Below are 26259 nucleotides of genomic sequence, written 5' to 3' on the forward strand. Positions count from 1 at the left end.
ATATTATATTTGTCGCATTATAATCAATGGCGTAATCAAGATTTTTCTGGCAATCGTAAAAAAAATGAAAGAAACAATTGTTTAGCAAATTATCTTCTTAGATGGATCTCACATTAGTATAAATATCGAAACAATTATATATTTAATGAAATTTATTAAATAAGATCTAAGGAAAATGTACGAGTATTTTCAATATATGTAATCTCAAAAACACATTTATAATATACTAAATTCCTATTATCCTTCTGAACTTATTTTATAAATATTTTCTATTCCTTTTCGACTTACGTTACGCTATCTTGTGGGCTCAATGGGCTCAATGTGCGTTGATATTATTTTTCAAGCTAGTGTCACGTAAGTAAAAAAAGAATAGAAAACTATTTATAAATAAGTTTAAGAGGTAATAAAACCTTAGTATAGTATCAGATTATCTCGAAGATTTCAGACATAGATTAGAAGGTATTTATACATTATTCTAAAAATATATGGCATATAATAAAATTTATAGTTCAATAATTTTAATTTAAGTAGCTATTATGAGTTGCGTACTGATGCGGTGCACACTGCACAAAGATAAGTTTGTAACTGTGATAGGCTTATAGCGTCAGCTAAGGTCTGTTTTTCTTCTTGTGGACTCCACTAAGATGTAAGTAAAGAAATTCAAAAAAAAAAAAAATTATGCAGTGGGTGTTTACATCAAGTTAATATATTCGTGTTTATTTTTTAAAGGGAAAAGGGTCTGATATATCCCTCAACTTTGTCATTTAGAGCTGATATACCCCTTGTTATGAAAGTGGCTCATATATACGCCTATTTGTAAACAAATGGCCATATATACCCCTACTTGTAAACAAATGGCTCACATATACCCTTTTCCTCTAACGGAAATGAAAAAAATAATAATTTTAATCTAAATTTTTATTATTTTTTTCTAAATAATTATAATCCCATATGAGTAAATTTAATCCTCGTCAAACATATTTTTTTTTTGACTTTTTTTGATTTCAATGACTAATTTATAATTATTATTTTGATAATCAAATTTATTTATGTTTCACTAATATTCTTGTAAAACTTATTGTAGATTATCAAATTTTTTCTTCGAATATGAATTAAATTACAATACACACACAAAAAAATAGTTTAATTTTTTATTCTTTAAACTAAGGAATGAAAGAAAAAAACAAAATAAGAATAAGAAATTCAAATAATTATAATAAAATAAGTCAAAAAATAATTTATGTATGAAAAAAATTAAAATGTACCTTGAACTTTGATAGAAGAATCATATATACCCCTAAATAATTTTTTTAAAAAAAATAGAAGTAATAAATATAAATTTAAAACTAATTTTTTAACTTCCGTCAAAATGAAGGGTATATGTGAGCTATTTTGTAACGGCAGGGGTATATGTGAGCCGTTTGTATAACGGTAAGGGCATATATGAGTCACTTTTATAACGAGGGGTATATCAGCTCCAAATGACAAAGTTGAGGGGTATATCAGACCCTTTTCCCTTTTTTAAATTGTGTAACAATCAAAATATCATTGACTTTATTTAAATATCTGATATGGATAAATTTTTTTCCTATTTTAATAATAGAAAAAAGGAAAATGTTAAAAAGAAAGAAATAACATTCCATTAAATATTGCACTCCAAATATACTAGCTAGAATTCAACTAATTAATGAATTCCTATTCTCTCTGCTATATGCATTTTTTCATCTATTAATTATGTATTTCTTATTTCCTTTTCCTCAGAACATAATCAAATTTGAATGTGACAAACTACATTCCATATATCTTTTTCTTACTATGGGGTTTGGATGGTCTAAGTTATACCCTAGACCCTACTAATACAGTATATATTGAATATATATTGAAGATATGAATTATTAAGCATTTATTGAGAGACATTTGAGATATTGTACCTCATTTCCATTTAATGTGATTGACAATGATATTGTACTTGAAAAATACTATATATGAATGAATCTGTAAATTATGTGACATGTGTAATAGTAATATATATTTAAAGCTTAAGTCATCGATAGCCAGTTAAAGTTGTCCGCAAATTTCACTTAAACACCTCTTCTTAGGCTTGTTCCAATTGAATCCCCGTACTAATAAAAAAATTTACCTATCAAACACTTTATAGACAATCAGCTGAAATAAGAGAGTGTGTGTTACACACTTGCTGGTGATGTGGCATAGTAACTAATTAAAAGAAAACACGTGGTATTGGACCTAGAATAACTAAAAAAATAATAAGGAAAAATTATATATTTTTTAGAAATAAAAGAAAAAGAAAATCATCATTACCCTTCTCCTCTTTCTCCATAACCTTCCCCAAATACACCATAGACTACCATTTTTGAATCTTACTCTTATCCTCAAACTTCATTTAGATTTATTGATGTTCTTTTTTCTTCTTGTGTTGTCAGTTCTTTAAAATTTAAATAAATTAACAATTTCAAAGAATAATTTCAAATTCATATTATTCTTGCCCGAAAAAATGGAATTTGCCGGAAATAATGAACACTTAAGTAAAGTAAAAAGATGATTGATCACTAATTGCTTGTTATTTTAATTTTTTTAATCTTTATTTAATTAAATTTGCTTAATATCCCATTTCAAAGGAAAGGAATCTCTGTTTCATCTTCTTCCTTTTTTTGTTTTTCTTTTGTTTTAAGATTTTTATTTAATTTATGTTTGGGTTTAATTTGACAAAATAGATGAACAAGGTTAGATACTTTTGATGGCAGCAGAGATAACATTTTTTACGGCTGAATAACTTACGGTGGCAAATTTGAATGTGTAGTTGGTTGTTTGAAAGGCTAAGGTTGTTTGACAATGGTAGACTTGTGGATGATAGCAACCGATTTAATAAGCTGGTGTATTGGAGAAAGAGAATGACTGAAAATCGGAAAAGAAGGAGAAAGAATTATGAGTGGTGATGGTTGCAGAATTATGACTGAAAATCGAAAAAGAAGGAGAAAGAATTATGAGTGGTGATGGTTGCAGAATTATGAGCGGTGATGGTTGCAGCTTGCCATGGAAAAAGAGGAAGAAGATATAAAATCTTTTTTTTTTTACTGAAAAGTTATGCTTTCACGCTCCTTTCTTTGTGTGTACTACAAACGCTTTGCCATGTCAGCGAAAAGGGTTTAATAGGTAAAAAGTTTTGTTGTCTAGGTGTTCAATTGGAACAAGCCTAAGAAGAGGTGTTTAAGTGAAATTTGCGGACAACTTTAAGTGGCTATCGATGAACCCTGGCTCTTTTCTAGAGTTCGAAAGCTAAACGAGTCAAAAAGATAAAAGTGATCAAAAAAAGTTATTATTTTAACAAGTAACTAAAATAGGCTTAGTGGAAGAAAAAGTTTTGTTTTACAAAGAACAATAATTTTTAAGTATTGTTATAAAACAGAATTTTTTATTCCACCTAAACCTATTTTAGTTACTTACTGAAATAGTGACTTATTTTGATCACCTTTTATCTTTCAGTGGTTTATTTAGGTTGCAGACTCCTTTCTCTATGCTGTAAAATATTATGTTAGAAATGTACTGTTGATAGTGAATTATACTTCAATTCAAATTTAAGATCTTTATTATGAAAATTTGATTATTATTTATCATTTTATATAAAAGCATACACTATTAATAAGACGGTGATCATCTTCAAGGGTTTAGTTTTGACGCTGATAATGTCAAAGAAAAAGCCAAATTTGTTGTGGGGCTACTTGCCAACCCTTCAATGTGCTGATTCTGATGCACAACAAACTCACTTTCCAGTATTTCTGAAGCAACACAAACCTATAAGCATGACAGCTATGGCTACATCCCACAAAAATAGTACAGCCATTTTCACTATTTTTGGAACCCTAAATATATCATTTCGGAGTTTATACTGAAGGATTTTGTAAAGGATAGTAGAAGTGCACAACAAAAACTCCAATTTTCTGAAAAATACATGTGCAACCTTTATATAACAACATTTCGCTGTCGGACTATACTCTTGGAGTGACTCAACATAATGCTTTTTAAAAACGTTTTAAACCAGAAATAAGGTAAAAGGAGAAAAAGACCATAGCAGATCTATGACTAGCTCACAACAAGAGTTTCGATCTCATATAATTTCACACCTATAATCCCGGGCCAATATGAGCTTGAAGCTTCTTCATTACACCCCAGACTTTTTCATAGTGGTGCTTCCCAATTTCATTCACTTAGGACAAGTTTCTTTGGAACCAATTTTTCATGTTATGTTACATTATATTTTCTCTATAACAACATTTCGCTATATAACAATCAAACAATATTTAGACAAACAATGTCGTTATAGAGAGGTTTGAATGTAGATTTGCCTCTAAACTTAATCAGGAGCTGGTACTAAACTCCTCCCCTCTCCATTTTAAGAACCAAAAAGTGACGCATTTTGTCTTGATTTCGATTTGAAACAGGTTTCCCTGAAACAAGATGCGAGGCCAATCTCATAAATGTAAATGACATAGCAGAGTAGCCGGTGAAGGAGCTGATACCGATGAGCTTCTCAATAGCACTATAAAGATCTCCGAAAACATTCAAGAGATAAACAAAACAAAAGGGAAGTAATAGGATGACAACATAACCATCTTGCTTTTTAGTTGATAAGAAATTGATAAATAGAAGTTGAGAGAAGTTATTACTAATGGTCAGGAGGTTTTATTTAAACCCTTGACCTGCATAGAACAACAGGCTTATACCTACTAAATTCCCCCCTTGAGCTACATATGATTTTATGATCATAGATTGGATTAAGAGTAAGATTTTCATTGTACAAACTACAAGGAAGGACATTGAATATTTGGCCTACCTATTTTCTGCTAAACAAGCTTCTCAATTTACCTCTTTCCAAGCGTTCGAGTAGCTTCTTTGCGTTTGGAATATCCATCTCGGTAAGCTTCTTCAGATAGCCAATTGCTCCATAGGAAATCATCAGCTTCTTGCATTTCTTGCTCGAGGAAAGCAAGAAAAGACAAGAAACAGCATACTTCTTAGCAGTGTTTTGAGGAGCTGGATCAAGCAGCTGAACCAAATTTGGCACGCTCTTATCGTCTCTCTTGACTTCCCTGCAATTATGCGCAAGGGACATTAGGCTAGCAATCGCTTGAGCAGCAACCTCCTTCACCCCATTTGCTTTAGCCTCCAACATCTTAATAAGGAGAGGAATGCATCCAGCTTCACCCAAAAGTCTCTTCATCTCAGTTGAGGCGCAAATTCGACACACTGCTGATGCTGCAGCCTGTTGTGCACCAAGTGATCCTGACTTGAGCACATGGACCAACCTTGGAAGGAGACCAAGCGAGATTAAAATGTCTGTTGACACAGACCCAACCAAATTTCTCAAGGCCCCTACAGCTGATTCTTGGGGCAATGGACCATCCAAGTATGCTAACAGGCTTCTGATTCCACCCTCTGACACAACTGATCTTCGGAGATCATCATTTCCAGAAGTTAAATTTTGCAAGCATTCAGCTGCATACTCTTTCGATCCCAACAGTATTCCACAATCTAAGAGATTCATCATAACTTTTATGATACCTTCTTCAGCTAGAGCTTGTCGAACTTCAGGAACAGCAGATATATTTTTCAGGGTACAAGCAGCAGCCGCCTGAGAAACAGAATCACCAGTTTGGCAGATCTCGATTAGAGGCCTAATCCCACCATGTCCAACAATAGAACGAGCTGTTTCTGCTGTCATAGACAATCTCTGGAGAGAAATGGTGGCCTTCTCTTTGCTCACAGTTGTACCAGATTCAACAAGACGTATAAGAGGAGGGAGGACACCTTCTGAAACCAGCCAATTCTCACAACTCCCAGATTCTGCAAGCGAGCAAATTACAGTTACTGTCTTCTCCCTCATTCGAGGAGAAGTAGCAGTTAACAGTTGGACTAGAGCCGCAATATTGCTTCGACCTAGGACAGCCAAAACATTTTTCTCATCTTCTTTCATGACTTCAAGAAGGTTATCAAGGGCCTTATGTTTAGCCTCCAAGTGTCCAATCTGAAGCCGAGCAAGCAATTCTCGTAAATTTCCATGTACTGCTACCTCAGGTGCCGCGGATGTGCTTGCAACAGATGACGGCAAAGTAACCTCACCAAGCACTCCAGACTTGATTAAGAGCCCACAATCACGCAAGTTCAAATCCAATCTCCCTGACAATGCATCTAAATCACTTTGCATCCGAAGTTTTCCCTCATACTTCTCTTTCATGCACTTCTCTGCCAATTCAACAGCTTCATTTAACGTCTTTGATACCGTCTGCAATTGCTCTTTACAAAGAGCATTCTTTGAGAAGAAAGGATGGCTAGATAAATCAGACAGTCGATTCGGGATCTGTTCCAATTTTGAGATAATCATCCTCCATCTACCGGGGAATCCTTTCACCTCTCTTGCCTTCTTAAGTGCAACAGGCACAAGTTCTTGTGCACGCGAGAGCCACTCTTCAACAGACAAGTTGCCACTATCATCCACCATCATATGAAGTACAGCTGAAGTAATCAGATTCTACACCACTGCTGAGAAGAACTGCAATTCAGAAAATAAAGAACCTCAATAATTCTGATGCTGAAAAGATTTACAGGAAAATATCCAACCTTTCACATGAACTGATCTAAACATGGATCAAGTTTCTTCACAACAACCCATTTTGAGAGTTCGGTATCAAAGGAGAATCCACAAAGAAATGATTTTTAAGGAAGAAAAAAACGTCAGCTAAGCACCAAGATGTCTTTCAGATGGAAAAGTAAACTTCAGACAAACTAAAACCATCAAAGTGGTGGGCTAGTTTCAGAAAAGCATAAAAAGATACCATCCTTTCTCCTAGAAAAGTTAAAGTTGTGGGAGCAGTTACAATCACAAAACAATAAACTATAGGGAATCAGCAAAAAGAGAAAAACTTCAATAAATAAATAGGACAGGAAGGCCAAACATTAGAGGGTTCGAGTATCTTGCATGATCACAGAAATCTGGTTAGCTGAAAATGAAAGCCGACAGACAATTACTAAGCACCTAATAAAGTAGTCCCCACACGAGTTCACTCAAAAGTTTTTTCAATTAGACAGAAAAATCACCATGGAAAATCTCAAGTAAAACCAAACTTTAAACATTTCATTGACAGCTGATGAAAGTGAAATGATGCAACTCTTCTCCAAATACACCACAACTAGCCATTAGAAAATGTCGGCTGACGTTTTATACCATGACCAAAATGCCCCACATACAGGTGATGTTCAGGGTATTTAGGGAAAAGATAGGGGCAAGTTGGTAAAAAATGGAACTTCATAACTTTACCTTTCAGCTACGGAACAGGACACTGATTCTACATGAATAGTAAAATCTTCAACTACTACATAACATGGAGTAGATCTAAATCTAAATAGCCAAAATTCCAAGAAAGGACAGGTCCACTAGTTCAATTTGTAACTTAATTCCAACTTTATCCTCATATATATATATATATATGGATATCCATTGCTGGTATAGTATTGAAAAGGAAGACTCTTTGCTTTGAAGAGAAGATAAGATTTTTTTTTGATCTCCAGTTGTACATACATGGTTTTGTAAATGGGGCCAAGCTCCCACTAAAAGAATGTTCCCCAAATTTTCTGCAATAAAGAAATTTCATTGCATACCTCTAATTGACTAGTCTTTTGGCTATCATCCAAGTCACTCAAAGCTTTATCAGCCACTTAAAGACTTGCATTACTGTTTCTATAAGCAAATATCACAATCAAGAAAATAAATCCCAAATAAATAATGATCACTCACTAATCATCACCTAGACTTGAAAAATCAAAACCTACCAAAGATTATTTTTTTTTAAAAAAAAACTTTTTCCCTCATTCTCACCTGTCTAATCATAAGATCAACAACAACATACCCAGTACTCCGCAAAGTGTAGCGCGTACACAAACCTTACCCGTACCTCAGAGGCAGAGAGATTGTTTCCGATACAGCCGACTCAAAAAAAACAGTTAGAAGCAGCATGGCCCTTTCTAATGTTAATATCAAATACAAAAAAAAAAAAAAAAAGTTAAAGAACCAACCTTTAAGACTCAGAAACAATTAGGTGCACCCTTTTTCCTCAAATTGGAACCAAAAATAGCTTGATCCTAAATTCCTTCCAAACCCCTCTCAAGCTGAAGGTCTTTTTCTCAAAAAGATGGAATTTTTTATCAAAATTTAGCAAGAAATGTAAATCAAGAAACACCCCCCCAAATCTCAAATGTTGACCATCTTCCAAAAGGAAATTTTGGGTTTTTTTTTATGGAAGAAAGTGATAAGAATTTTGAACTGGAAGTAGAAGAAGCTAAATGTAGCTGTTACAACTTACAACAGCACCTAGTTTAAAAATAGGCCACCAATTAAAGTAGTGGAGCCTAAACAATAGAAGAGAGCAGACATAGAGAGAAACAACAAAATCTTGATTCAAAAATCAAAATCAAAGAAACCCCAAATCTCTCTCTATAAGAAGAAGAAAATGTCAGATACAGTCCTGTCTTATTGTCACCTAGATTCTTTCCAATAATAATACAGCAAGGCCAAGGAGAGAGCATGCTAAGAAATGAACGGCTGTGATTTGAAGGATCAAAACAGTAAATCAGACCGTTGAAATTTGAAAAATGTTATTCAAGAATTATTTTATTTTACCAAGGTGGCTGATGTGTCAGTAAAAGTTGCCACGTGTGAATCAGGTGGGACCCACGAGAAATGTATTTGCTTTTTATGGTGGTGGGTGAACGTGTAAGCTGGCACTGTACTGCAAAGTGACACTTTTGTATATTAAAAAAAGTGGTACCTTTTATGGAAAATGGAATTTAATTTTGTCATCCAATAATTAGAGAAAACATAAAAAAGAAAATCCACCATAAATAGACTCCAATATCAATTTTTGAAGATTTAATATACAAATAATAATTGAAAAGTTCACATTTACTAAGGTTAGAATTTAAACAGTTTGAAGACAATGTTATATGATAAAATAAAATAATTCAAAGAATTGAAAAATTTTATAAAATAAAAGATGCGTAATATAAATATAAATAAAGAAATAAATATAAGGAGCTCACCTACCTTTTTAAAAATTAAACAGTTTTGATGTGCTTATTTATACTTGAGGCCAAAATAAAAATCAATGCAAGTTTTTTCAGTCAAAACTAAAACATATAAGATGGTCAATCCAAATTCAAATTTATGCAAATTTCAAAATTCCCAATCCCATTTCCAAATAGAGGACAATACAATTTCTAGATACATCAATTTCAAGAATGGCATGTACCAAAATAATATATTCTCTTCCTCTAAAAACTTTTTTTTCCAATTTGATAGGTTCAACAATAATAAGGAAAAAGTAATTTTATTAGGTATTAAAATAATTTAAAAGAATAATAAAATAATTAAGTTTAGTAAAAATTGAATTGAGAGTTGGATCTTGACCCATTATATAATTGATTACCTAATCCATTTTAACCAGGCAAATTTGTGTTGGATTACCAATTATTGTCCTAACCTATTATGACTCGCCCAAATTTGACTAGTTATACAAAAGAAATAAGATAGTTAAACACCTCAAAGATCCACCAACTTTATTGTAAAAGTTTTATAACTAATATAATTAGAAACGAAGTTATAGAGTGCAAGGTTAGAGTAATTGTACTGGTAGATAAAATATAAAATATGGGATTGAAATGATTTAGGCATGTAAAGAGAAGAAGCATAGATGTCTCAATGAAGAGGGGTGCGGTTGATAGTGATAGGTCTAGTAAGAGGCAAGTGTAGACGAAGAGGAATTAGAGAAAAATGATTAGATATGACTTGACATATCATCGACTCTTTAAGGACATGATCTTGAATTGGATAAAAGCATGGAAATCAAGGATCAAGGTAAATTATAAAGGGTTAATCGATAGTTGTGTGATTTCTTTCTTTCTTATGGAGAGCATACAATTTTTTACTCTGTGGAAGTGTGATCGTAGCAATCACAACTCACTGATCGTCAGAAGTCCCAACTCCATAACGTTAACCCTAGCCTTTTTATATTCGATTTAGAGTATGTCTTTCAATTCTCATAATGATGTTTATATAGATGATATTATAAGGCGTAACGTAAAATTAAGTAATCCGGCTCAGTTTGCTAGCATTCGTTACGAGTGTCTTTGAAATATATCAAACATAAAAGCTATATTTGTATGTTACAGATATAGTTTGGATAATTATGCTCTATAACAAATTTTATGTTTTCTATGGGGTTTTTGATTTACATAATTCGCTTGATTTATCCAATTTTATACAAACTGCTCAGTTTTGTATAAATTCATTTATTAATATATATAATAAGATCTGTATTTGTATAATTATAAGTGTATAGGACGGAAATTATATATTTGTATTTGTATATACACTTTTCTCTCGTTTTATACAAATATAAACACATTTTAAACATTTTATATCGAAATGTATAAAATGACTAATTGTATATCGAAATGGCTAATTGCATATCGAATCAGATGACAAAAGAATGGAATCTTTGCTGCGAATTACAAATAAAATAAATTATTGTACAACATTTAATTTGAATTAATAATTTATTATTTAATACAATTTTCCATTTACTAACACTTTTACTTGGGTATCGTTATTATTTTCTATGCCACAATTTTTCCTTTTTTTACCTATCGCCATTATTTTTACTTTAATTGATAGATCATGTTGAATATATTATTGTTGTTATAATTAGTAGGTTAGACTGTGTGTGAGAGCATATGACAGAAAAATTAACACATGAAGGAATGTTTGATCATAAAAATTTCAAATACAACTGAAGTGACACTTGAAATTCAAAAAATATCGAGAACCTTGTTATTACTTTCACTTTTTCATTAGTTTTTATTTTTTTTAAAAGAAAATTTATTTTCATAAAATAACCTCAATTATATTATATTCCACGTTCAAATATTATTTTGAAGGAAATTTAATTAAATTCTATATTAACTGAAAAAATTATAAACAAACACAACTCGACATTAAAAATTTCAAATAATTAAAGTGATATCATGGCCAATTATAAACAAAATCTACTTTTTCTCCATATATATTTTTTTACGATAAAACATGATCAAACGCTAAATATTTTACCTCCATCTTTCTTAGATCAATTGTAGATCTTTTTCAACTACAAAAACATGTGCAATAATAATCTGAAAAACAAAAAGGATAATTTGTTTTATTGCTATATCTGTTCAAATTTTTGAAAAGATAAGTAATGATGGAAACAAAGTTCCTCAATCATTAAATTATAAACCAAATCATGTGCTATAAAAATATAGGCAACCATGAACTTACATGATTAATCTGATTAGTGGAATACTTAAAAGATATTAGTCATACAGTTGACCAACCCCATATGGTCAACTGTATGACTTTTGAATAATTTCTTCATCACTCACTTTCTTATCTGACATGAACATGCACTATACATATTCAAATTTGTTTTTTAAAATTTTTCCAATCAGTTTTTCAAATATAAAAAAATAATTACATGAAAATCTAACTAATTTAAAGTTTAATGAGGCATCAAGCTTTTGGCTTAGCTAACACAACTGTTCCAAAATGAGGACACTATAATTACATTTGTGATTTAATTATCTTATAAATATTTGATGTCCGCGGGCTTAATGTACTTTCGCTATGTTTTTAGTCAAAAAAAGTAACAATCTTTTTGTTAAATTTAGTTGACGAATTTTAATTTTAAAGATAATTGGCAAGTCTAACGTAAAGTAAAAGTGAAATTATATTTTTTTAAAAGAGTATTTTCTATTTTTAGTTATACATTTTCTTTTTAAAAAATATTACGCGTGTCGTCTAATTATTAGTCCATTTTGATATATATTAGAAGCAAGTTTGTTTTTACTCACTTGGTCTTATGTACATAAGTGTTTAAAAGATAACACTTTGCCAAGTTCAAATATCTATATGGTCACTAATGAAATTTGCGAATCTATTTATAATATATGTCAAGTTTAAGTGATTATCTAGATATTAAGCTTTTTTTTTTATCAATGATAATTTTAAATACGTATTATCTTTTTTATCCTAATTGATTTAATTCATTTTTTTTTAGTCCATCGCAAAATAATGATACATAAATGTATTTAGTACTAAAAATTTAACTTTAAATGACTATTTACCTTTTAACAAGATGATATATAGTTACACAAATATCTATAACTTATTTTAAATCTGATTTCAAAAGTCTCCCTTTTTTTTTAAAAAAAAAAAGAATTTTATTTCTAGTCAAAACTTAAATATTTTATTTATTTTTTCATTTGTAGCACCTACCGTAAGCCTGGAGAATTCAAATTGAAAGGTACAGATTGGGAAAGCGTAGATGGAGCGTGCGGGAAATTGGCTTTGACGTAACCTCGACGGAACGCTGTCTCTTGTCGGTCACATTATTCAATGCTAATGCTACAAACTACAAAAACACTCTTATACATCAACACCGATTGTGATGCATTGATCGAAGTATTTTATTCTTGATCAAAGCTTTTTGATTCGCGTTTGAATATGGAGAAGATCTTGTTGGGAGCGTCACCCCCGAATGGACCCTGCAGTGAGTGATCTGAATTTAATCGGAGCTCTAATATGAACTTCAAAGAAGAAATCCAAAAAAAAAAAAGAAAAAACACTCCTATGCTATCAAATTGCCCAAAAAAATATTTTATGAATACACGTCTTTAAAATTTGTGCATTTTAAAATAAGATAAATTATATGCGATAGATAAAGATGATGTGTCTTTTTATTTGAATTTGGAATCAACGATCAATAAATATTGAAACCACTACATTAAATCACAAACCAACAAACAATGAAAACTGAACCCCACCACATTACATGCATACTCAACCAACTACTCAAATTGGTCAAATCCTACCACCATATTCTATTTATTAGTGTGTACATGAATTTGTACGGAGCAATGAATTAACACAATTCATCGTACAGTTGATCCACTCTAATTCATTACTGCCTCCACTTTATTCTTCTACAGGTAGTTTTGATAGGTGGGATAGCTTCGAATTAGTGTATCACTCTATTTGGTGAGGATATAACTTATCTTATACCTTCGATCAAATAGCTTATAAATTTAATCTCAACCTTAATCTTAGATATCCTATCTGACTTGATATTATTCTATCTCACCTTCTAAATAGGATAAATTAGTCCCGCGAATCAGGGTTATAATTCCGAAATAACTTTAACTGCGAAAAAGACTCTGGAGGACTGTAAACCTACTGTAACTTCCTCCATGTGAGACTCGGGCGTGCCGAATCACAAAACGACGACGACATTCACAATCACAATCAGCACATGGCCTAAAGAGCAGAAAAAATAGAATAAAGGAGCTTCTAAGAACATTCTCCTTTTCAGCTAAAGCAACAATGAGTAGTATTTTAAATACTAGTGTACACAACATACTCACCCAATAGAAATGAAGTTCAAACTAAAGTACAAAATGGTACAACATAGTAAAAATCTGCAGGTTGACTACCCAAAGTTAAAGCTAAAAACTCCAGACGACGATGAGACCTACAGACAGCATAAACAACTGATACTTCTTTCTTGAATTGGAAGGTGTTTCTTTCTTATGAAATCTTTGGTTGGAAGTTTCTTCTCAAGATCGAGACCTCTCACGTGGAGGTGGTGAACGACTGCATTGGTAAAGATCATAATAAAATTAGTATACATGAAAAGTTTGGACATGGATACAGTTTGAATAAACCCACCCCAAGGTGGGGGTGAGACATAAGGATAAAAACCAAAAAAAAAAAAGAAGATTGTGAAGGGACCTGTGATATCTCTCATTGACGGGACTTTCTGCTCGACCATACTCAGGACTTCTCCTGGTCTGAGGCCTTGAGTTTAGAGGTGCCCCACGTCCATAGTCAGGACTACCCCTATCCCTTCTATATGGGCTAGGGGAACGCCGACGGTCATAACCTCTTCTGTCAGGCGACATGTCACGGCCTCTTCTGTCAGGACTGCGACCATTTCTCCTGTCATCATCGTCTCGAATTGCAAATTCCACAGAAATAACTCGATCCATGAACTTGCTGCCAAATTTAATCAAAAATCTCACATGAGTAGAAGTAAGAGTATACAATTTGAGTCATTTGAAAGGAATTATAATGTAGAATTGCAGCAGCCACGAAAAAGAGAAATACTGTAATGGCATTTTTTTGGTGTTAACCAAGGGTGTTTCCAATAGTACATGAAGTGGGAGTGCAGGAGAGATCAGAATGTAGATTTTCAATAAGACAAAACTTAAAGTGATTTTCACGTTTGTCTGAGACTTGGATAAAGTTACCGGTACTAGTACTGATGGGAAAATCCAAGTACCCGATGAACAAAAAAAAGTGAGAAGAAAGAGGGCAAATAAACTGATGAAGCAACACCTTCAATTAATCTCCAGAAATAAATAACATCATAGCAATGAACTGATGAAGTAAAATGACCCTTCAACATTTTGTGCCTACAGTCTGTACTCAAGTCATTTCCCTGACTATTTCAGAAAGGCTAATAATCTTTTATAAGGTGAAATGGAGTACTCACTTAGCAAGAGTAATCAGATATTCCAGTAACAATGATATGTATGAATTACAAGCAAGAAAGTAAAATACTCATCAAAGCATCTTCTAAACTGCTAACCTCATGTTTGTTGCTTCTAATGCTCTGCTAGCATCATCCACCGACTCATACTGAACAAACGCGAAATTCTTTCTAATTCGAACATTTGATATTCTACCATATGGTTCAAAATACTTCTCTATGTCCCTTGTCTGAGTATGAACTGGATCAAAGTTGATGACAAATAAAGTCTTTGAAGGTCTAGTATTTGCAGCAGGTTTTCTGGAAATTTCAGGCCTCCTACTACCACGATCCTGCTAGAACATCAACTTAGTCAGTTCAGTTCTGCATATAAGTTAAAACACAAAAAAATTGGGGAATTTTTACACCAAACTGATGCCGTAAATATTATCTGTCATGGTGCTGCTACTTCACGATTCAACAACATCATACCTTAGTCCATTCTACACGAAGCCTGCGTCCCTTTTTACCAAACTCTATCCTGTCAAGCCTTCTAATTGCATCATCAGCATCTCGCTCGTCCTCCATATAAATGAAAGCAAATCCTACAAAACCAAGTGCCATGAAATCAAACCAAAAGAATTCAATTAAATTTTTCATACAAAAAGGTCAGTTGAGATGCCTCCTGCAAATAAACATCAGCACACTACAGAATGCAACTAGATCAAACTTACCACCCAAAACCCCCCACGAATGAGGGGGGAAGGGGGGAAGGGGAAAGAAAAATCTGTATGAAGGAACTCAACAGCTGCCACTGGATCCGAGATGGTCATGCTATCTATGTTGAAACATGTCGGATATCGAGGACTGAGCAAAGGTCATGAGGAATGCAAAGGCAATGGTCTCAGTAAATTGTACGATGGTAGAACCATGGCAGATCATATTGGTTCTTTTAGATAAACATAAGAGTATGTATCTTGGGCACAAGCCAAAAAAAGAAAGGCAGAGAACCCTTCATCCAGGAAGATCTAGGAATTTCCAAGTATCCTGCCTGCGCCAAAGAAATTATTGAGATTGGGAGTTCAACACAATAACTTGCTTTTTTTCCGGATAAAACAATTTAGAGAGAACATTCTGAACAATCAGAAAGAAAATAACATCTAACTTTTATGAGGATACGATTCAGTAAACATAAAGCCATCTATCGGAACAAATACCAAAAACTTGAATTTCCACGGGAAAACAACATACACGTACATGGAGAAACAATTAAAACAGAACACATTCATTTTAAATTTGCCAAGAACTTCTCCACATAATCATGGTCTAGTCCTTCAACAAACATAATAGGCATGCTGGAAATAAATGTAAACACACAGTTTAATTTGACCCTATAAGCTTCTATTCTAAGAGATTGCTTCCTTTCAAAAAATAACCAGAAACAACTTAAGGTCAAGAAAAAGAAAGTATACCAGATTTCATGTCCACCCTATCAACCTTCCCATATCTTCTGAAAAGCCGCTCAACATCTGACTGGCGAGCGTCAAACTCCAGATTGCCACAAAATATGGCCCTCATGTTGTGTTCTTTCCCCCTTCAGTGAAAGAGATAGTGTAAGAAAACCATTCATGGCAAGAGATATGTGGATTGCCAAACATAATTCCTTTAACATGAAAATTCAAGATTGGAAAAGAAGATGAGATCTTTTATTTTTTTAATATTACAGCAATTTGTGACATTATACGTGTTGTCTTTCCTTATCCCTTTCTAGAGACGAACACAAAAAGGTCATGCATTCACCAATTCAACATAGGTCAACTCAATAAAGCTAATATGACTAATGTCAGTCTTCAGTATTGCATAGAGACTGGATCATTCTTCAGACTATCAAAATATTAAACACTACCACCTTCAAGTTAATACAATTATATTTAATTAGTATGACTGATGCTGTTATTGAACTCACATTTTCACAAAGGAATTTAACCAAAGCTCTCAAGGCACTTAAAATTCTATAATTTTCAGAATATCTCGATCTTTTTTCTTGCCTGTCTTTAAATTGTTTCTTGTTCCAGAAATTCTATTGCATCCCTAAAACGAAATTTGTTTCTAAGAACAAACATAATTGCTCTTAGTTTTGTCCAGACCTGCTTGAGCGCAATTCAACTATTCTTATTATCTCTTGAGCGGGCCTGCTATGTCCCACAAGTACAAGGCTTAGGCAAATTAGAAGAAATCACCTAGTGTCTTCCCTTTTTTTTTTATGTCAAGGGAAACCGCAGCCGCTACCCTTTGGGTGCGCGCAGGGTAAAAGCCCCGCTCCTATGCAATAGTTCGCAAACCACACAGGAGAGGTAACCACACCAGGCAAGCCTAGTGTGACGAGCTTGACCCAGAAGGCAAACCCCTTGCTTTCGCTGGCAAGGGGTTTCGAACTTGAGATCTCTAGCATGGAAGTCCCAAGACCAAACCACTGGGCCACCCCGAAGAATCAAAGAAAAAATTCAACATGCAAACACATCTACTGAGCAAGAAGAATATAGCCAATTCCAATATATGAACTCTTTGAAAAAATAATTTACGTCTCTTCAGAATATACTTTGGGAAAATGTAGTTTATTTAGAATATTCTCTACTTAAACTTCTTTTGAACTTGAGAAGTCAGCCAAAATTGTTATTTAGATTTTCTAAATAGTTGATGGGCTAATGATAAAGAGAAAATGTGTACCATAGGAAAAATAAAGAACTTCTAAAGACTACCAGCGAAAATGGTTTGATGTCTTTCTTGAATATTGACAACCATTCATATCAACACCTAGAACAAATATTTTACTATATTAGGTTATAGAACCCAAATCAGGTCAAAAGGATCTTTCCTCTTTATTTTCAGAATGGGCTGAAATTAACTGTTCATTCATACAGCACAAAATTCAGCAAATTCTCACAGCTTGTCTTTTTCAATTCTATGCACCCACAATGCAGTTCCCAAATTTTCAAACTACTGATTCCCATTCCGAGTTGATCCAACTCGGCTTCTCTTTTTTTCTTCTTCTGTAGTTGCTTGCTCTATCTACTTTAGCTTAGTCTTTTTATGTATTCTTTTAGTATCCAAAAAAGAGCTTTTTTTTTACTTTAATTCAAAAAGGATCAGTTTCCAGAAAAAATCAATCCATCATTTTTTTCCTCGTGAAATAACAAGCTATTACTCATCTTGTTAACAAAAACGGAAAAATCACCAAACATGCTTACCAGTTAAGAGTCGTTCAAAAAAATGTAATGTATAAATTTATAAACAGTGTAAAATGTAACGGATCTTTTGATTTACATGAAGAGAAAAAGGAAGTTTATCTGGAAATGCAACCTTTAATTCTCAATTTTGGGCAAAATAATAAAAATAATCTGAAGATCGATAAAAATAAGGAGAAACTAAAAAGCAAAAAGCTCTATTTAAATTCCTCTGCAAATTTCCAGTATATAGAGAAGATAGATAGAAAAAACGTACCTTTGAAGCTTTTTTCCACAGCCAAATCGATGAAACCCAGAAGATGACGACAAGATATTAGATCAATTTGGGAGGAGAGACGCAAAAGACGACGACGTTTGAGCCTTGAACTATTGCTTTCTCTTCTTTTGGGGTGGGGGGCTCCATCATGGGCCATTTTGATTTAATTTTTAAGGCACTTATTTAAAAGGTAGCTACTTTTTGCAGAGTATTTAAATCTTAAGCACTAGTAATATAAAGTAAAAAAAATACGAACAGTTCTCTTCCATCTTAATTCTTAATCTTATTCTTATCTTTCTTCTTTGTTTTTCCTGGTCTTTCTTTTCTTCAAAATTACCAATACATAGCACTAAGTGTGGTATAATTGTAACTCGAAGGAGAAAAGTATTCAGATTAAATTTTTATTAGATAATATGTATCATATATTTATTGATTTGATGTAAACACTCAATATATACATATAAATTATTTAGAGACTTAAACGGTGCATTGTGTTTGATTAGAAGAAGGTTGAACATTTAATTAATCAAGACTAATCACTTCCGCAATTCTGACAAACTAAATGCTCTTAAGGAATCGCATATATCACTATCCAACCTTCCAAAGTTAATGAAAAGAGCCAAATACAATATTTTTAACTTTACTATCTAAGTCATTTTCCTTAATTAGTGTATTATATAATAATTAAGGGCCTGCACTTTGAGCATTAATCTTTTGATTTATTTATATCGTGATTAATAATACATGTTTAATATTTATCTCTACTAAAATTTAGAAATGTTGCGAAGGCCGCCATTCCATTTGCTATATTCCACATCAAAATCGATTTAATATTAGTGTTCAAATGCAAATCATAATCACAATTCCGTCATATATTAACACTAAAATTGTAACACAGTATTAAGTATTTTTTTATTCTTAATTAGAGATTTCAAATTTAAATTTTGTATCTGAAATCATGTTTGATAGAAAGCGCTATACTCTCGAGACTTTTAAAATGTTTTTGGAACATACATGTGTAATCTCCAAGTATGTTCTTTGATAAGCTTATTCGTTGGATTCCATTTTTCTAATTTCTTCCTTTATTAATATACAAGTTTATTTTCAACGACTATATTCACACGGACATAAAAGTAAAAACTAATAATTTTTTTGGCTTTCTTTCCCTTAGGAAAGGAAGCCTAGTATCTCTTAAAAATCCAACTTTGGATTAATCCTAAAACACATAAAAATAAAATTACAATAATTAAAATGGTACATAATTTTGAGCATCATGTAATGGAGATTCAGTAAAAGTAGGAGGAACCATAACAGAAGAAGAAACCTTAAACCTTTTGCTTCTAGATGATCCTTCATTAGTACTAGTGCTACTCATAATATCTGGACTGCTAATCCACCCAGCCATTAATGGATCTGATCCAACAAAATACTCACTCCCATCTGATCCATAATTATCACAATCCAGCCCAAGTTGCCTAAAAGCAGCCCATTCACTACTACAATCAGACACACTTGATGAATTTTCCCAAGACGAATCATTATTGTTATTGTTATCGTTGTTATTTTTATCAGTTACGTCATGTGGAAGTACTCTAATACTTGGTTGCACAACTTTATTCATGTCCACATGACGATGATTTTGGTATTGTTGATCATAATTATTCTTGAAGTGGAAAATCCTAGCAAATGTGAAATGATCACTTACTCTAGTAATACTCTTGGACGATGAAGACTTATTTTCTGAATTTCTAGCCATGATGCTTTGTAAATTCTTGCTTAATTTTGCTTTTATCGATGAAAAGCTAAGACCATTTTTACTATGCAATATATTCGATTGATCCATATCGGAATTTGGAGTAGTAGAAGCGAAATTGGTCCGTGCATTTTCGCCTCTTAGGGCTCGAGCAGCTTCATCGTAGGCATGAGCAGCTTCTTCAGGAGTATCGTATGTTCCTAGCCATAATCTCACCCGTTGAGACGAGTCTTTTATCTCAGCAACCCATCTTCCAGAGGGTCTTTGTCTTACACCTACAAATTTTCTTGTTATTGATGATTTCTTTGGTTCTGTTGATGATGATTTCGTGGTGTTGGTGTTGGTTGTGATGGTGGTTTTCGTGTTTTCTAAATGTGTAGCCATTAATTAAGGGGAAATAGTACTACTACTATAGTTGACAAGAGAAGAAAGTATTGTACTATAAGGTGTAGTGTTGCCAATCTTGCACTATAAATAAGGGCGCTTTAAAGAACTATTGAGACATTGAGGCTGAGCAAGTGTTTTTAACGGTGTCCGAGTCAGGATTTTTTACTCAAACAATACAAAATTTAAAGAACTATAAATAAGGTATTTTAATATCTATCGTATATTCTCTCCGTCTCATATTAGTTGATCATTTTCCACTTTTAAAAGAGAATTTAATCAATGCTTTCTTGATTTAGTAAAATGATCAACTAACTATTTTTAGTGAGATGATCAACTAATATGGAACAGATGGAGCATAACATGAAATAATTTTAACAATCTGTGCTCCCTAATTCTTCCCTAGGGGTGATCTAAGCGTCAATTAATAAGTGGAACAAGATGAAGGTTTAAATTTGAATAGATATGAAAGAACGTATGTAATTTTATTTTTATCTGTGTAAATTTTGATAGACAGAATTATCATGTACTAGTAGGAAGTAGGAGGCAATCCGAAGTGCTTAATCCTAATTAATTTTTAAAAGAGGTCAATTGAGGGCCCGAAGGCAAAAGCATATACCCCCGCCTCTCAATTATTCGTTTGTTGTTTTGCTATTAGTTTTAGTGATCAATCATTTGCATTATACAGGTAGTATACTTTGGCAGAATGAATACATGTCTTGGCTTGACATGCAAAAACGTAGCTATTAAAAACTCTTAGAAGCATATTGAACTCATAAATAAATACATTAATCATCCATGTAGAAACAAGGGTGAATTGATATGTACAAAACACCAACTTGACGTGCTATTGAACTATTTAATTAATTAACCTTAAGAGGCAAGGATGTAGGGAAAACAAGGGGAATAATGGAAACGGTAATGATGCAACTTGCTTCTCATTTGATCTGAAATATTATAATTAAACTTTATGTTGTCTTCTTTCTATAGGTTTCTTTAATTAGTAACACCTGATCTTGTTTGAATTTATAGCATTCTCAAAACATTAGGTGGCTGAATCTTTAGATTTCCACATATAAATAGAAGATAAACTAATTAAAGGCAGGCATTGGCTCTCAAGTGGATCTTTTTGGAAATCAATCATGTGGAAATATTTGGTGGGGATCAAGGTAGAGCTAAAAAAGTTATCTATCAGTTCGATCGAACCTGATAGACTTTGTTCAAGCCTTGTGTTTGAGTTAAAATTAAAGTTAAGATTCAGTTACTAACGCATGATATAGTTATTTTAGAATTATGAATCCATAAAATTTAAATTCTTACACCGTATTACTGATAGGGATAAATACATTTTTTTTTACCAACGTAAAAGAAGACAAATTAGTGAAGGGATTTTGAGTGGAGAAAACGTTTTTGGAACGTTGGATTTGGTAGCACCAATTATATTGATTAGTGAAGGGCCCTCTAAAGTCCTCATCTTTCTGTCTTTTTTCTTTTGTCCTTTTTTCCTCCTTTTATCAGAATTCCTATTCCTTCATGGATTAATTAAAGTATAAGTATGTATTAATATTATAACTTTGGGTTATGAATTAAGTTACATTAATTATATAGTAGATGTATATATGGGGTATTTAGTGACTAATGATTTTTGTCTCATCCATTGATTCCTTCAATTTCATATCTGTACTCCTCATTATTAAGAGGACTCTATATGAAGATTATTTATGAGGCCATCCATTAAAGTGTTGGATGAAATAGGAATTAACGAACTACTATATATTATTCCACATTAATATTACAATAGTCTTTGTTGGTACGTATGCTCTCCAATTTAGTTTATCTATAAATAGACATTTAAATTTGTTTAAAATTGAATAATAGATATAAATGTTCTATACGATATAATACAAGTCAGCTCGAATGCATTTTATGTAAATTGTCATGTAGAATATGTGTGTCTACTTTTTAAATTTTATTTAAGTTTAAATGTGTTACTTGTGCACTTCCAAAACTAAAAGACATAAATATCTACTGAAATCAATTTAAAATGCACTAATAGTACCGATTCAATTTTATTACTCTCTTAACTAATTAATTTACATAAAGACGTTTGAATGAACACATGCTTCCGAATAAAGGAAAAAACTTCTAATTTACATAAACAAATCGTACATATTTACATAACTACCCCCTCCGTCCATAATTGTTTGTCATGTTAAGGTCATGCATACCTCTCAAGGAAAATTTAACACAAGATGTAATTTGACTAATATAACCTTACCATACCAAGAATATCAAAAGTCTACCTAACTTTTCAATTGAACTACGCTATCATTAAGGGTAAATTTAGAAAAAAATGACTAATTATTTCTTAATTATTTAAATTGACAATTAATTTTGAACATTTATTTTTAGTATACCTACCAAACAATTGTGGACAGAGGAAGTATAAATTATCTCATTAACAGTAGAATGAGAGATAAACATAGTAAGTGTAAAAAAATGTCTGTAAATCAGTGTTTGGTAGCACATACTAGTCTTTCCAACGTTCACTTTGATAATATCACAAGCTAATTATAATAAGACTTAATTAGCCGCTCTAAGAGAACATTTGAGTGGAGTCAACTTATTTGTATACTTAGCAACATTTTAAATTCACTTACAACCTAAAATGTCTCTATCATTTAACATCATTAATTAGTTCCTCAATCATTGTAATTGGGATCTAGTACATAAGGTTTGCCATAATTAACCAAAGCTTAAATCAACTTGCTTTTGTTGGCTATTCCATCATTAAATTTAATTAATATATATATATTAATGTGTGGAGACCACAACTTAAGCTGCAATTAGATGAAAAGGCAAACATTGGACTTATTTGAAGAGTTGAACTTATCAATTATCAATGATCCGTTTGCATTATTGTTTTTCTTGATCACAAAAGGAATTAAAGTGTGTCACTTTATGAAGGTATATTAGCTACGCAAAATTTAGTTTGATTATCACTATCACAATCTAATATATACTGATGATTAAAGGATGAAAATATTTTTTTTATGAACACCATATAACATATTTAATAAATTTACATCAAAAATATGATACTTTTTTTTAATATAAGATGAAATACAAGTTGACATGTACGCATTCCTTGTGGATTAATTGTGATGCATGGATCGATATGTGACAAATATGATTATATCATATTGTAAAGATGGTGAGACAAACTTCAACAAGAATGTTAAATTTTTGTATGTATGTGACGTCAAGTCCAACTGATATGAAATACATAGCTCTATATTTTTAATTGTCATAATTTTTTTTAGAGTTAAATTATAAAAATTTTGACTAATTTTATATTGATATGAAAAAAGAATGTAATTTATAATATTTTCATATAATTTTTAAGTATCTATTTTTTCGAGGGTTAAATATCAAATTAATATAACCAAATTTGATTTTAAAAATTAATTAAATTAATTTTTGAAATATGTAACATGACAAATAAAAATAAAATGTGTTACACAAAAGGGGAGAAGTAATTTATGACACTAAAAGCTTAAGGGACAACAGTAGCAAATCAATTTAAGCAGAAGCAGATAACAGGCTAGCTCTTAGGAAGAAGAAGATCATTATTCTAGTTTAATCACTACAAGTATTGCAGAATTACTATTAATTCTTGCAGTTAAACATATAGTAGTACTCTTCTGTTTAAAAAAGAATGATTCTTTTTTTTTTTAATCTGTTTAAAATAGAATGATCTTTTCCTTTTTTTGATAACAGTTTAATTTCAGTTTTCCACATAACATGTTTAAGGCTACAAGATCAAAAGAACAATTTTATACATTTGACCTAACTTTAATTTAGAACCACAAAATTCAAAAGTCTTCTTTATATTCTTAAACTCCGTGCCAAGTAAAATCAGGTCATTCTTTATGAAACGAAGAAAGTACTTTATAAGAACACACAAAATTAAATAATTCCTCTTGTTTGTGTAGTTTTAATTCGATACAAAATTTGAAAAAATAATTTTTTTTTTGAATATTATACTCTTAAATGTAGAATTTTATTATCTGAAAAATTGAAATTAAAAAGTTTTTTTTTTTATAAAAAAAAGACATTTCTTTAAACAAACTAAATAAGGAAAGCGGGACAAACATGGAATAAGAAAACTAATAGAGCCAAGAGGAAAAAAAAAAAAGAATCTTGGTAGAATGATGGTCAGCTTCTTGATTATGTAGTTAACAACAAATAATCCATCAGCTAAAAGAAAATTTAATGAAAAATACATGTTAATTATATTTGAACATTATAAGTTTGACCAATATATTGTATCCATTAATGAAGGTATCAGATTCCATAGTTCAGAAGGAGGTTTGGAACCTTGTAGCATAATGAAATTAATTTATTGAGCTAATTTTTTTTTTATGTAATTTAAGTACTTATCACTATCCTATAAAGGCGTTCAATATTATTATAATTACAGTATGTTTTTGCTAATAATTTTGTATGGTGAATTATCACCAAAAGTAGCAGCACAATCTCACCTAGTTGAATGTTGGTCAGCTTCTCCATTATGTAGACGATTTAAATATTCCAACAAAAAGAGACGGGAAAGTTATATAAATATATTATAATAAAAAAATATTTAACATCTATAGTAATACTATTTTTTTTATTTGATCATTTTTAATTTATTTATAATATAAGTTTAATACATATTACAAAGAACAATTTACTATTTACATATAATATAAGTTTTTTAATAACGGATAATACATTTATCACATATTTTTATACACTTATAATACAATGTGTCAAATTTTTACCAAACAAACATAATATATTTTTAAAAAAATAATTATAATTTATATATATTGCATACACAATTCACTTTTAATTCATATTGCAAATTTAATATGGTATAATAAATAAAAAATATCGTTAAAAGCAGTAATTATTTATTAAAATGTACTAACTCATCGAATTTTTCCAAAAGGGATATAATTAGTGAGAAGGTAGTTAATTTGAAAATTACAACCTTGACTAATATATTGTAATCCTTGAAGACCATGATTTATCAAGACAGCTGATGCATTCATCCACCTTGCACTTTCTTCAAAATATATACAAGTATGACAAAGTTATGTTATTGTGTGTACAAAAAGTTAATTTTATGTAAACAGATTCAATATTTAAACTTTATTTTTCTTATTTGTAATAAATTTGTTTTTTAGATAAATTTTTGAAAGATATTTTTATTTGTTTCAAACATCTCGTAAGATTAAAGATTGACTTAAAAAGATATAGTCGCATAATACGATTCATCATGTCTGATTGTTTAAGTAACTAAGACTTATTTCAGCAGACAAGGTAGTAGAAAAGACATAGTGAGCAAAACATTGAATCCATAAATGAATGAACATTCTTCTTTCTTGTTATGAGCCCAACCCAATTTAGATATTGAAATCTGGCCCACAATAACACTTTCAGAATGAGTAACATAAGTGGAGAAATTTCCCACTAGATTTGCCTAAATAAAGTCAATGGTACAAAGAGTGACATATATAAAAAAGAGAGAGCATTATCCCAAATTAGTAAACACTTAGCACCCATTTAAGCAAAAAAGGTTGAAAGTAGAAGCACACAACAAATCACCTAGACAAATTCAGAATCTTTGTCATTCTTTCACTAAGGAATCTTTAAGAATCCACTTACACTCATTTGCAACTTTCATTTCCATCATTTCTCAAAAAGTTTATACCCTTTTAGGCCTCTCAAAATCTTCCTCATCCACTGCTTATCCGTTTCAATTTGTCTGACTAAATGACCGTTTTAATTTTTACTTTTTACCTCATATATTTAAAAATTTAAAATTAAAAAACATTTTAACGTGTTTGATATATTTATTTTTCTTTTTAATTTTTTTTAATTTCTTATCGAATCAAAATAATCAAATAAATTGAAATATTTTCTAATATCAATAAACCATGG

At 31.4% G+C, this 26259-nt stretch overlaps 3 protein-coding genes across 11 annotated transcripts; all 3 read right to left on the bottom strand.

The window, feature by feature from the left end:
- Positions 1–4611: 4611 nt before the first annotated feature.
- On the bottom strand, positions 4612–8541 carry LOC107008437 (protein CELLULOSE SYNTHASE INTERACTIVE 3). Of its 6 annotated transcripts, none has more exons than XM_015207472.2 (2): positions 8089–8541; positions 4612–6568 (listed from the first exon to the last, which is right to left on the bottom strand). In XM_015207472.2, exon 2 carries the CDS (start codon positions 6518–6520, stop codon positions 4853–4855), a length of 1668 nt encoding a protein of 555 aa, XP_015062958.1. In that variant the 5' UTR covers positions 6521–6568; positions 8089–8541; the 3' UTR covers positions 4612–4852. The 6 variants fall into 6 exon arrangements, with proteins under 6 accessions (XP_015062958.1, XP_015062963.1, XP_015062960.1 ...); XM_015207477.2 differs by lacking the exon at positions 8089–8541 and adding an exon at positions 7675–8001; XM_015207474.2 differs by lacking the exon at positions 8089–8541 and adding an exon at positions 7334–7584.
- A 4877-nt stretch (positions 8542–13418) lies between these two features.
- Positions 13419–18276, bottom strand: LOC107019640 (serine/arginine-rich splicing factor RS41-like). Of its 4 annotated transcripts, none has more exons than XM_027915861.1 (7): positions 18132–18263; positions 16103–16224; positions 15365–15681; positions 15123–15235; positions 14751–14983; positions 13892–14155; positions 13419–13753 (listed from the first exon to the last, which is right to left on the bottom strand). In XM_027915861.1, the coding sequence occupies exons 4-7, from the start codon at positions 15216–15218 to the stop codon at positions 13717–13719; spliced, it is 630 nt and encodes a 209-aa protein (XP_027771662.1). In that variant the 5' UTR covers positions 15219–15235; positions 15365–15681; positions 16103–16224; positions 18132–18263; the 3' UTR covers positions 13419–13716. The 4 variants fall into 4 exon arrangements, with proteins under 4 accessions (XP_027771662.1, XP_015075636.1, XP_015075594.1 ...); XM_015220150.2 differs by having other exon boundaries at positions 14751–14986; XM_015220108.2 differs by lacking the exon at positions 15365–15681 and having other exon boundaries at positions 18132–18276.
- Positions 18277–19377: 1101 nt separating this feature from the next.
- On the bottom strand, positions 19378–20268 carry LOC107025168 (ethylene-responsive transcription factor ERF010-like). Its single transcript, XM_015225997.1, has one exon. It carries the CDS (start codon positions 20266–20268, stop codon positions 19378–19380), a length of 891 nt encoding a protein of 296 aa, XP_015081483.1.
- Positions 20269–26259: the final 5991 nt, after the last annotated feature.

The sequence above is a fragment of the Solanum pennellii genome, chromosome 1 (assembly GCF_001406875.1).
Source record: "Solanum pennellii chromosome 1, SPENNV200".
NCBI classification, from domain to species: Eukaryota; Viridiplantae; Streptophyta; class Magnoliopsida; order Solanales; family Solanaceae; genus Solanum; species Solanum pennellii.